The sequence below is a fragment of the Lontra canadensis genome, unplaced genomic scaffold, assembly GCF_010015895.1.
Source record: "Lontra canadensis isolate GAN:19392208 unplaced genomic scaffold, GSC_riverotter_1.0 scaffold1, whole genome shotgun sequence".
Classification (NCBI taxonomy): Eukaryota; Metazoa; Chordata; class Mammalia; order Carnivora; family Mustelidae; genus Lontra; species Lontra canadensis.
In genome coordinates, this window is record NW_022630995.1 from 87,705,295 (window position 1) to 87,718,438 (window position 13,144).

Below are 13,144 nucleotides of genomic sequence, written 5' to 3' on the forward strand. Positions count from 1 at the left end.
ACTTTTGTCACTTGTCTCCTGCTTCTATCGGTAACTGGGTTGGAGTCCAAACTTTTCTCTTCATCCACACTGGTAGAGTTTCAGTTTGTAACCTCTAGAATTTTGAAGTTGATTTCCTATTGCTGGAGAATCTGAATTCTCACTACTTACTACCTTTTTCATACAATGAATTGTGTCTTCGCCAGTTTCACAATCACGATTTTTTCTTACATCATCCACATGTGCACAACAGTTTGCCAACAAATAAATAGAAACCAAGCTGCAGACAGGTGCAGCTGGAACACTGAATCACGCTTAGCCTCTTCTAGAGTTTTATTTATTTGCACACAGTGGGGATGACATTTCCTTGCAAAACAAGAGTCATTTACTTTTGCTGTTTTGAAATAACAGAACTGAACCTCAAATTCATGAGTTCATGAAATCTTTCCTAGTGGGGCCTGGTACTTGAGAAGGGACAGTGGGCAAATTGTCAAAGAAAGCTGAGGTTTTTGAGGTTGTGGGTATTGGAAGGAGATAGGAAATTTGAAAAGTAGGTACACCTGTATATCCAGGAGTAAATGCTTTGTGATATTGATAGAATCGGAAAGAATTAGACTGGAAGGCATTGTGAGTTTATTTGGTTCTAGCTACTGCCACAATACAGAAGCAGTCACTTTGAGAAAATCTCATTAATTGGTGGCTTTCATTATTCTATGTAATTTCAGAGAAGCCCCCTCCCCCAGTCTTACAAGGTTGTGTACCCAGCTTTCCACTCTTAATTCCATACCAGCATTCTTCTTCACAGGGTGAAGTCTGAGAGGAACAGCAATGATCACATCATTCTGTATGCATGCTTCTCTCTTTAGCTTTGTTAACTAGTGCTTCAAAAAGAAGTTATTTCACTTGTGATTGAATCTAGCTCTGGAAGGGATAAGATAATGAAGTCTACCTCCATCTTTTTACAGATGAAGTAAAAGAGTTCCAAAGATGGTAAGAGACTTGTCCAAGGTGAAAGGGCCCAAGTGGTAAAGGCAAAGCCAGAAGAACCATCTTGACTCCTAATTAAGGGTTCTTACTTTGTATATGGCATATATTTGGCTATTTTAAGAGTATATTAATATCAGATCTACATAACAGGATATAAGTTTTTCCTGTGGATGAGATTGAGGCAACATAGTAAATAATAAGTGTCTGATCTTTTCCTAAAAAAGGAAATTATTTTGTGAGTCATTGAAAAATAAGCAGCAAAAATAAAAAAAAAAAATATGTGAAGACAAATTCCCTTTACCCCTTAAATGCATTGGGTTATTTTAGGCTCCGTTAGGAAATATTTTATCCAGTAAAATTGAAATTATAGCTGTAATGATTAACTAATTCCATTTCATCCTGACCTCATCATGCCAGTTCTCACAGTTCTAGTTCTAGACTGGCTCTAGAATTTACTAAGTGTGAGCTTTGCAATTTATTTATCATCTATGAGCCTCAACTTTCCCATTTGTAAAATGTGCACTGGTTGGAGGAGTTCTTCTGGGAGATGGACCCTGATGCTGACCATCTCTTAGGTGCCTACTGTCTATCACGCTTACTTTATATACTCCTTATTTTTTAATCTTTTAGGTAGGTGCTATTGATCCCATTTTGTAGATAAGGTAATTAAATGAAGTTAAGATAACCTTTCCTAAGGATACATTGCTAATAAGTTGTGTGCTAGAATCCCAAGTTAGTTTATATGATTCCAAAGTAGAATCTCTTTGTCCAATGTCCTAGGAAATTCACTTGACATTTCCATCTGTATCTTACAAGGTTACTGTGAAAACCTGATGAAATAAAGTAATTGAAATCTTTAGAAAACTGCAAAGTGCTTTACTGTTGTGAGGTATTATTTCTTTTATGTGTTCTTAGCCACTTACCAGAAATTAACAGTAAGATCCAAGGCATAAATAAATTGTATTTTTTCTGCTTTATGGATGAGGCAGTTGAGGCCCATAGGGATAAGGAAGGATGCCTACATAGGCAGAAAGTGACAGAATTGTGTCAGTTTGTAGTCTGATTCTAAAGCCCTAAAGTCTAAAGACTGCCTCCTCATGTTCCTCTCTAGATCTGAGTTTTTACTCTGGCATAGAGGCTGATTTCATCACCCCTGGGCTCATTCCTGTGATGGAACTTCCCAGCCGGTGTGCTAAGACACCCAGTGGGCTAAGAGTAGGTTACTAGCATGGAAAGAGATAATGACATTGATGATAGTATTTGTTTTTAGGACCATATCCATACAGTTACTCATTTAGATTACATGACAGTTGCATATAACAGTATTTATATGGCTGCCCTTTTCTACTTTATGAATTCAGAAATGGTTATTTTGGTGCATTAGGATTTTGGTGGAGCACCTGCCTCAAGAGAATGCTCTGTAACAGCTCTACCACATGGCACCATCTCCAGCTTTCCTGTTGAATCATCCTGGCCAAGTTACTACCTTTTTTATGGATTTATTTATCTTCATTACCTAAGTTTGTTTAAAAACCCTGACAATGAAGATATTCAGAGAATCTCTTGTGTGTGTAAGTTTGTCTCTAAATTTGAGTTCCATATATGATGTTACCAAAATGATGACTCTAATAAAATATAAGCCACCATTATTTTTTTTCGTATCATTCAGAGAAACAGATAATGTTCTCCTATACTTTACTTATTTGAGTGGATTGTCTCTGTTCAGAGGAAGAGCTTTGAAAGTAGTTTATGACCTAAATTTTTTTTTTTCAGTTGGGGATTATGAACCACTCTTACTTTGCAGATTTGTTGAAGAACAGTAATTAACCTTAAAAATGGCTGCATTGGGGACGCTTGGGTGGCTCAGTCAGTTAAGCGTCTGCCTTCAGCTCAGGTCATGATCCCAGCATCCTGGGATTGAGCCCTACATCGGGCTCTCTGCTTATCGGGGCTTCCCGCTAAGCTTCCTCTCTCTCTTTGCCCCTCCTCCAGGTTGTTCTCTCTCTCTCTCTTTCTCTCTGTCTCAAATAAATAAATACAATCTTTAAAAAAATGGTTGAATTTTTTGGGTAATATTCTTGGGCACCTGAGTGAAGGACCATGTGAAAATATATTTACATCTACAGAGAAGATACAGATTTAAAACAAAAATCTGAAGTTGGTGTTTTATTTTGGACCTTAAGAAGAATTGTTATTAAATAGAGTAACATCTGTGAATGCTTGAGGGAAAACTGTAACACCAAGGATTCATCTTCGACCCTTCTACTCTCATACTGCATGTATATTCTGTCAGGAAATAGCATCTGCTTTCTCTTCAGATCCTACTTAATACTTCTCACCATCTCCGTTATTTGTCTGCCATCATCCTCCCAAGCCACCACTATCTGTGACCTGGTTTATTTTAATAGCCTATCACCAAAGGCACATAAAGGAAAGTATCTGCAAACATTTTACTAATAAGTGCTTTTCTTCCATAGACACAAGCATTTTAGTATTCTTTTGTACTTTTCATTATTTGTAAAATGTTGAGCAACTGTTATGAGTACAGCTTATGCTGTGGGCAACACATGGTAATTCTTATTTGCTGCCTTGAGGAAATTATCTTTGGGAAGATAAGATCAACACATATTAGAATTTCCTGATCATATGAATTAAATGACAAAGCCCACAGAAATAAATTATTAATGCCCAATAAAGTTAAAGCATTTCGTATAGAGAAAACCCCTGGAATCTACATGCATTTAGTAGATTAGTGAAGGTTTCATGGAGAAGGATGAAAATGGTCTGTGCCTCAGACGATGCTAAGGAGTTATAGCAGGGAGGCCAAGTAGTGTTTTTGCAATTGTACTAAAGCAGGAATGAGGCCAGTGTTTTCTGAGAGGAAGTGTACCAGTTGGTCTAAAGAATAGGATGCAGTTTCGTTTGAAGGATAGTTGAAGATGAGAGGACAAAGAGGGTTCAGATTATGGGAGTCTATTTAATAAGACTTTGGAGCCATATTTGGAGATATGACTCATTCTATATGTTGAAAACCCTCAGTTGGAGCTGGAGATTGGGGGATGGACCCAGTCAATATTATTGATAGGAAATCTTAAGTAGAGTTCAGAATGTGGTTTTGGAGAATATGATGGGTGTAGTTAGGGTGATCAACAGTCCTGGTTTGCCCAGTACTCTCTCAGTTTTAACTGTGAAAGCCCCATGTCCTGGGAAACCCCTCAGTTGCAAGCAAAGCAGATGGCTGGTCACGTTAGGAATAGTTCAGACGGGTGACTGGGATCGAAGGTCCAAACCAGAGTGACGCATTAGTGTGTTAACAAGAGAACAGAGCGTGACAACCAGAAATCCAAAGTAATTCAGAGCTCTGGTAGGCAGTCAGTGGAATTAAATTATATTTTGGCTGAGAGCAATTTGGCCAAATGAAATTTAGTCAAAAGCAGCATTGTCATAGCAACTTTATGTGGCACTTGGGTTGAAATAAATTTTGAAAAACAGGACTGTTTTAACCACTGTCTTTCAAGTTTTATATCATGATGAAACAATAATAATAATAATAATAATAGCAGAGCTGCCATTCATGAATGCTTATCATATGCCAAGCACCTTACCCGATTTTACAAATATTCTTTTAATTCTTACAACCAACAAGCCTGTGAGATAAGCATTGTTAATTTTCTTCATCTTGCAAATGAGGAAACTGGTGGTTTGAGACTTTGAACCCTGGCTGGCCCAAAGCCTGTGCTGTTTAGTCCCTATGAAGTACAACTTCAGGGTATCAAGAACCAGGTCTGTTTATTATTTATTGTAACACCTGTTAATTCTAGAAACACTGTAACGTATGGACTAGCAGAAGATTCTGCAAAATACTTAAAATTATCCCTTAATTATCCATTAATATGTTTGTTTAGATCTTTTTCTTCGTGGGGGCACATTGTATGTATGTGTTGTATATATGTACACACATACACACACACACACGTATGACATATATATTTTTTCCCATCAAAATTACATTTGGTAAATTTTAAAACCAATTGCTAGGTATTTAATTTATTCCAACTTCTGTTGTTGGACATTTAGGCTATTGCAGCTTTTTGATGCTACAAACAGCTAGCAGTACAAATAATTAGCTGAAAATGATATACAAAAATGAAGCAAAATGAAACAAGACTAAGAAACAAATTCAGAATATTGGGCAGTAATGCAGGAGATGGATAACAATTGTAACACCACTCACTCTGTGTTGTATCCTGATTACCAACACAATGAAAACCACTGGCTGAGGAATATTTGCTTTTGGGGTGCCTGAGTGGCTCAGTTCGTGAAGTGTGGGACTCTTGGTTTGGCTCACGTCGTAATCGCAGGCTGTGAGATTGGCTTCCTATCCTGTGGGGCTGTGAGCTCAGTGTAGATTCTGTTTGAAGGTTCTCTCCCCCTCTACTCATGTTCTCCCCCTACTGGTGCTCACACACACACTCTGTCTCCCTTTAAATTAAATAAATTTTTTTTTTTTTAAAAAGGAATATTTGCTTTTGAACAGGTCATCATGTTGAACAACCTTCTTTCAGCCAAAGCATTTTTTAAAAGATTTTATTTATTTATTTGAGAGAGAGCGCATGAGCAGGGGGAGGAGCAGAGGAGGAGGGAAAGGGACAAGCAGACTTTGTGCTGAGTGTAAAGCCCTACCTGGGGGCTCAATCCCAGACCTCAGATTGTGACCTGAGTGGAAGTCAAGAGTCTGACGCTCAACCGACTGAGCCATCTTGGTGCCCCCAGCTCAAGCATTTTCAGCAAAATCGCCAGGACCCCATAACAGGAACCATAAGCAGGACCCCAGACCCCAGGCAGAGTCCAGAAGGGTGCTAAATCCTAACATGTAAATGTAAGAAGTGATTTTCTTATGGAGGGATCTATGTTCAGGGGAATAAGCCACAAACCCAATGATAGAAATGGTGGCTATAAGAAGAAGTAAATTTCAGGATCTGAATATTAGAATAGTCATCAAAGCTGAAACGCAAGGTCAGAGCCAGGCTAATGACAACAGGGAGTTGATGCTGAGTCCCAGGACTTTGGGTCGACACCTTTTAAATCCTTCTTGCCAATCGACATGGAATTGGGCTTGAGGGTGAGCCTTCAAGGTGAGGAATATGCCCTAAAAGCTCAAGAGAGCTCCAGTGATTAGGAATCTGGCAGGTTCTGGCAATGGAAACTTTTGAAGAAGGAGAACAATATTAATGAAGAGTTGTTATGCAATTAAATTAGTGAAGTGTATGGAAGGAAGCCATCTAAGAGGATACTTCTTAAAATTATTATGGTAGCAAATGAAAGGAAGAGATTCTTGGACTGGGTAGTGGTAGGAATTATACATAGAAAGTATCTATATTTCTATAAAATAAATAGATTGGAATAATACCTGTAATGATAATACCTGTAATGTAATACCTCTTCGTACCATATCTTGGCATACAGACAAGACATGTAGTTGGCCCTTGGTGGCTATACTGCTATTACTTTTATTAAATTGAGGTTTTAACTGGTATATTAATTTTTTAAAATTATGGAGGTCCTAAATAGGCATGCTGTGTCTTATGATTGCAGTTTAAGTGAATGTTATCATGTTTTAAAATGAAAAAACGTTATCTTTTCTTGGTGCTATGAAGGCCATCATACAATTGATGATTAATATTCTGGAGAGATGGTTCAATTAAATTTCTTGTCTATTGATCAGATAAGCACTAAAATTTATGATTGTATTCTGAAATCTTCATTTGTTGCTTTGGGTAACTCTTGGCAAGTGGAAATCTGGAAATTGCCACTTCTGAGTTAATTTAAAAAGAGACCTCTCTTTTGTTGAGTGTCTGTGTTGTTTTTCGTTTATTTTTGTTGCACAAAGAATAACAATTGTATAGAAGTTAATTGTGTTCTTAATTAGAAATAACTTTTTTATAGTTTCTGCAGGTTTGAAATTCAAAAAACTTCCAAGGATGCTCTAAATATTATAGAAACATCTTTTAATTAACTATAGCTGATGGTTAGATTTGTTCAATAACTTGAACTTTTGCATCAAGCCTTTCTTGACCAGAAATGATGAATATGATCATTTCCATTTCTTGCATGGAATTTTCTAATATATATTTTTAAAAATTACGAAGATTCTTTTCATTGTAAAAACCAAAACAAAAAAACATATAACAGTATTGAATATAGACTACTTTTCCTCCCAGCCTTCAAACGATAACTATGTAACAGTTTGATGCGTATTTTTCCCGACTTTTCATGAGGGTTCTACTTATGTAAAAATACATACACACACACATACATGTCTTACACATTCTTCTCCCTCTCCTCTTCCTTCTCCCATTCACCTTACCTCTTCTTCCTCCTCTTGTCTCTTCCTCCTTAACAAGAGTGTGGTGATAATGACAACAGAGGGAAGGCTTTGTTCTTTGTTCTCTCCGTTATTGAATTTCACTCTTTGGTGGAGCTTATTGTCCTTGTCCTTCCCTCCCCTTGCCCACCACCAAGGTTCAATAAATTCAGGCTATGCTTTGCTTCTCTTTATCCTCAGCAGCCAAACTAGGAGCCCTCCCAGAACAAATCCTCAACTATGTAAAAGACAGCAGTTCTGGGTGTTTCTCCTGGGGACAGCGAGCTAAGCAGCCCCAGTTCTGGCCTCCCTGGTGATTGGCTGAAGGCCCAGAGGGGCTTTTTGTACCAGTTCATTCCAAGTGTGAAGTTTCTCTGGGGTTTCCTTGGGAAGTAGGTTCTTTGTAACATTTTTCTTGTGTCTGTTATGGGTTGAAATTTCTTCTGAGTAGTTATCTATCATTTCAACCATGATTTCTAATCGTCTAGAATTCTGAAAAAAAAAATGATGTATTGATAGCAGAACTTCCTTTCTTTTCTGCTCTCCTGTCATTTCAGTGGAATTTAGGTACACAGGATGATTTAGTCAATTATTTGAACCTCTCAGGTGCCTAGTCTTTTTTCTGTTTCTGGTCTAGGTTTTTTGGAAATTCTTTTAGGGTTCATTTGCTGTTCCTCTGGCTTATATTATAAATTGTAATTTTTTTCCTTCCAGTTTTGGATTTAATATTAATCATAATTAGGTCATTGATAGCACATTGTTCTCTACATGCAGAAATGACACCATTACTTAACAAATTTTTTCTTACTGCATTTATGGACCTCCACAAGGTATTACTGCATTAGGCAAATTAACAATGTGAAATTCACTTTTAGAAATATAAATAGACTTTCATTTGATATCTATAAATGTCACTATCTGTAATATATATTTGTATTTTATTTGCCAGGTGACTGAATGTTGTCAGTTTCCTTTTTCAGTATCTAGATCAGTTGGAGATATAAAAAACGGGCACATGGTACTCAATGTATCTTAAAATAATTTCTTCATTACTATTAGAAACAAATGAGTGGATCAACATTTTTAAAATTATTTGTCATACAACAGCATATTTTTTAATTTTGTCTCAGGAAGGAGAAAACATTTTCTATTTGGCAATTGAAGATATAGAAACAGATACAGAGCTGCTGATCGGCTACCTGGACAGTGACATGGAGGCCGATGAGGAAGAACAGCAAATTATGACAATGATCAAAGAAGGGGAAGTTAAAAATTCTAAAGGACAATCAACAGCTGGCAGAAAAGGTATTGCCTCTAACTGGTGATCTGAGAGAATGGAAGTTGTAGGAGAAATACAGTTTGAACTGCGGGTGTATTATAGTTGCATTATCATAGGGTGTTATCAAAATAGTTGTGGTTAGAACTACTCTCAGAGGATATCTGGCTGTAAGCCCATCTTTCTTCCAGCAGGAGGAGAATGGAGGGCGTGGGTGATAGATGTACCCTATAGGACAGCTAAGGTCAGTGCCAGCTCCTAGCTCTCACTGCTCTCCCTGGTATGTCTGGGGTGGCGAGCAATGAGGAATTTTGTACTCCAGCCCTGAATCTGCCACTAGTCAGTCTTGTAACTGAGCAAGTCACTAACTCTTGGAGACGTTACGTTCTCGTCTGCACATGGGGAAGGGCGAGTGCAGAGGTGTCCAGAAGGCACTGCTAGATGGACCCTCTGGGATTATTCCTTGGCCTCCCTCTTGTTAGAGATCCTTGGAGAATCTGGAGCTTCTGGAAATCTCTTTCTGTTCTGACTGTAGAGGCCTGCAGAACTGTTAGGTTGTTTCAGCTGGGTAACCAGAAACTGTGTGGACTGTAGGTCTGACCCGCTTCGATCAGGCCTGCAATCCAGGGATGTCGCTTGTTTGCCATCTGCTGGGGAATAATCAGTTATTATTGGGACTCGTTTCTGTTATGTTGTTTTTTACTCCTGCTGGGGTTTGAAAGAAATACGAATGATGTTATAGGTATTCACATTTTGTAATGGGCTGAAATTTACCAGAGGGTATTTTTCCATTTTGTTTAGCAAAGCCATTTCATAAGTGACACTAGTTTCTTTAGTCACCATGGTCGTAATGTGTTTCATATGAATTTCCTATTCGAACTGTATGTTACTGGCTGAGAAAGTATAAGGATTCCCAGCATTGCCAGCCTCTGCTTGTGTTTTTTTATTTTAGTTGGATTATTTAAGGGGAAGATGGGGACAGGCTTTCTGTTCTATCTTTCAAATATGCATTTTGCAGTTTTGCATTTCAGACTTTGGGTGATGGCGACTATTTCTGATTATTCTGTGTTTTCTTTTTGAGGGGTATTTATTTATTTATGTGAATTACAATATTACTGACTATTCCCTATGATGTACTTTTAGTATTTACTTTATTTATTTATTTAACAGAGAGAGAGAGATCACAAGTAGGCAGAGAGGCAGGCAGAGAGAGAGGGGGAAGCAGGCTTCCTGCTGAGCAGAGAGCCTGATGCAGGGCTCGATCCCAGGACCCTGAGATCATGACTGAGCCGAAGGCAGAGGCTTAACCCACTGAGCCACCCAGGTGCCCCAGTATTTACTTTTTTAATGTCACACCCCCTGGGCATGTTATTATTGTGTCCACTATTTTAGCTTAAAAATGAGTCTCCTGCTTATTTATTATCATCCTGATTTTTCTTCAGTTAACAAATACCAAATTCCATTACTTTTGTAAAAATAATCAACAGAAATTTAAAGAGACTTAAAACGTATGAATCAGGTACTTACATTATTAATATTATTGCTATTTTTATTTTAGAAATTAGTTTTTATTAATAAAAGCAACTCGCCCAGTAAAAACCCAGAACATACATCAACAAACCCACAACACAAAAGAAACAAATAATCCACTCAAATGTCAAACCATGGAGAGTTTAGTTAAATAATGTGGTATGCTATTTTTTTTAATTGAGAAAATGTTGAATGGAATAAAGAGACGAAATTGCATAAAAAGTATAATCATAAATGTAATTATCAGCTGTGCGGAAGATACGAATGGACAAAAGACAAATCAGACTTGAGAATATATTAAGTGGTTTTCTCTTCCTTACAAGGGTTCTTGGTCATTTTTATTTTCTTCACATTTTCTAAATTTTCTAAATCTCATTTTATTTAATAAAACTTTAATACAGGAAAAAAAATCTGTAATGTAAATAGTGTACTTTGAGAAATTTGGGTGGATCTGTGACGGTCCATAGGGACTGACAAGCTAGAGACGCAGTGGAGCCTCACTACACCTACCATAATGAGTGCTGTTTTTATGACCTTGGTCTTTTTCACATGTATGTGAGATTCCCCTTGGTGATTCCACGTCGTTTGCCTTGGTTGGATTTTTTTCTCCTTGTGTACTCAGTGAACTCAAGATGACCTGTCTTATGGAAAGTTTTTGCTTTCTCATTCAAAGTTTGTAATATCTCTTTGATGTGAAAAGTGAACATTATAGGGTAAATTAACAATTGATTTTGATTTTGTGTTAATTTGCTGGAAGATGAGAAAGGAATTAAATGATAATGTATTTCTCTCTAGTAACACTTCCTATTATTTTTCATGGACAATATTATTAATACTCATAGAGATAAGCATTTATTATTCTGATATTGTTAAACACAATTTTGATTTTAAAATGAAGCTAAAATTGAGCAATTCTTGGCTCTTAATTTTTGTCTTAATAAATCTGTTTCCTTGTCAATGTGCAGATTGCCTTGGCCGTAAAGAGGACTACGCTTGTCCCCAGTGTGACTCGAGTTTTACCAGCGAGGAAATTCTTGCTGAGCATCTTCAGACATTGCACCAGAAACCTACCGAGGAGAAAGAATTTAAGTGCAAGAACTGTGGGAAGAAATTCCCAGTTAAGCAGGCTTTGCAAAGACAGTGCGTATAGCAAAGAATATCAAAATTATAAGCTAATACTTCTTTAACTATTCCATTTGATTTGTTTTACAGTTTCTAACTTGTGCATGTGCGTGTGTGTGCGTGTGAGAGAGATAGGGAGGGAGGAAGATAGTAAATATTCTATGTTGTCATTGTCGTTAACTTATCTTAGTATAGTATGTTGATTTTGAAACATTCTGATTATGAACTTCAACGAATGAGCATTGTTTATGCTAATAAGTCTTTGTCCATTTAATTATTTGCCATTAAATATCAAGCTCATTGGTTTACTAAGTTGAAATTCAGTTATGCATAATTTAGTGCTCTGAGGTTACAGATCAAGTTTCAGTTGTCTACGTTTGATCTTCTCAGAAATCAGTAAAAGAAAAGGTTAAGAACTGGAGAGAGTTCAGAGTATCAAGGAAATGGACATTTTGGAAAAGAAGCACTGTTTATTTCATGACAACTTAAGAGGAACAATTTAAAGATGAATAGATATAGGATATGACATTAAGATGCATTAAATGATCCCACACATTGCTCTGCATCCTTTATTATCTTGACTTTATATTAATAGCATATTGTCTTTTTACTTAAATATTTTACACTCATTAAAAGTGAGAGGTAGATACGTGTATTTTTCTTTTAAGAATGTCACTTTGGGGCTGCCTGGGTGGCTCAGTGGGTTAAGCCTCTCCCTTCGGCTCAGGTCATGATCTCAGGGTCCTGGGATCAAGTCCCGCATTGGGCTCTCTGCTGGGCGGGGAGCCTGCTTCCTCTTCTCTGCTTGCCTCTCTGTCTACTTGTGATCTCTCTCTGTCGAGTAAATAAAAATCTTAAGAAAAACCGAAACTGTCATTTTGTATATGAGCAAGAAATCTTTAATAGAGACTTACTATTTCATTTTTTTAATTCATTAAAGTAAAATTCTGAAGCATGCTATATTTTATATTAAGATAATTTTCACATATTATATGCATCCGTGTTGCTTATGAAATTTGCGATGAAGAATTTCTGCTCAAAACTTAAAAGAACTTTTAAAATAGCAATAGATTAAACATTTGGAAATTCTGTTATAGGCTTTTGGGGAAAAAAAAAAAAAAAAACATGGGCTATATACTTTTTAGTGAATAGACTTTAAAACTGTAGTCCGGGGGCGCCTGGGTGGCTCAGTGGGTTAAAGTCTCTGCCTTTGGCTCAGATCATGATCTCAGGGTCCTGGGATAAGCCCTGCATCAGGCTCTCTGCTCAGCGGGGAGCCTGTTTCCCTTCCTCTCTCTCTCTGCCTGCCTCTCTGCCTACTTGTGATCTCTGTCAAATAAATAAAATCTTTAAAACAAAACAAAACAAAACAAAAAACCTGCAGTCCAAACTCCTCATATCCGTCTGTACCTACGCTTTTCTCATGTGTTTAATTTGCCCTTGGCTTCTGGGCTTTTATTGAATCTATACCAAATATACTTTTGCTGAGCTGGGTCTTACAATGAAATGAGGTACTGGTTAAAATTTTACAGGGCAAAAGACAGAGTGAAAACAGATCACAAATATGATTCTGTTTAAAGTAGAGAGATTTTCTTAAGTTTTTGTCTTACATTTCCAGTTTTTATTTATTTGTTTGTTTATTTGTTTGTTTTTCTGTCTTCCCTCAGTGTTCTTCAGTGCCCGGCGAGAAGCAGTCTGAAGGAATCTTCACGAAGCTTTCAGTGCTCCGTTTGCAGTTCTTCCTTCAGTTCAGCTTCGAGGTTTTGTGTCTTCTCAGATGGCTGTTACTTAATTGTGGGTCATTTTTAGCATGTGTGCTTTCCATGCTTTGTCGTGACTTAGTATCACGAGGCTGCAGTGGGAATTTAAGTGTTTCCTTTTTACCT

At 37.2% G+C, this 13,144-nt stretch overlaps 1 protein-coding gene across 2 annotated transcripts in view; it reads left to right on the forward strand.

The window, feature by feature from the left end:
- The window catches only part of PRDM5 (PR/SET domain 5), a 216,089-nt gene that overhangs the window by 96,404 nt on the left and 106,541 nt on the right, over nucleotides 1–13,144 (forward strand). For both annotated transcript variants that reach the window (XM_032858594.1, XM_032858584.1), the window contains 3 exons: nucleotides 8,461–8,635; nucleotides 11,102–11,276; nucleotides 12,926–13,018. In XM_032858594.1, the coding sequence (XP_032714485.1) occupies nucleotides 8,461–8,635; nucleotides 11,102–11,276; nucleotides 12,926–13,018 (443 nt within the window). The remainder of the gene's footprint in view (nucleotides 1–8,460; nucleotides 8,636–11,101; nucleotides 11,277–12,925; nucleotides 13,019–13,144) is intronic.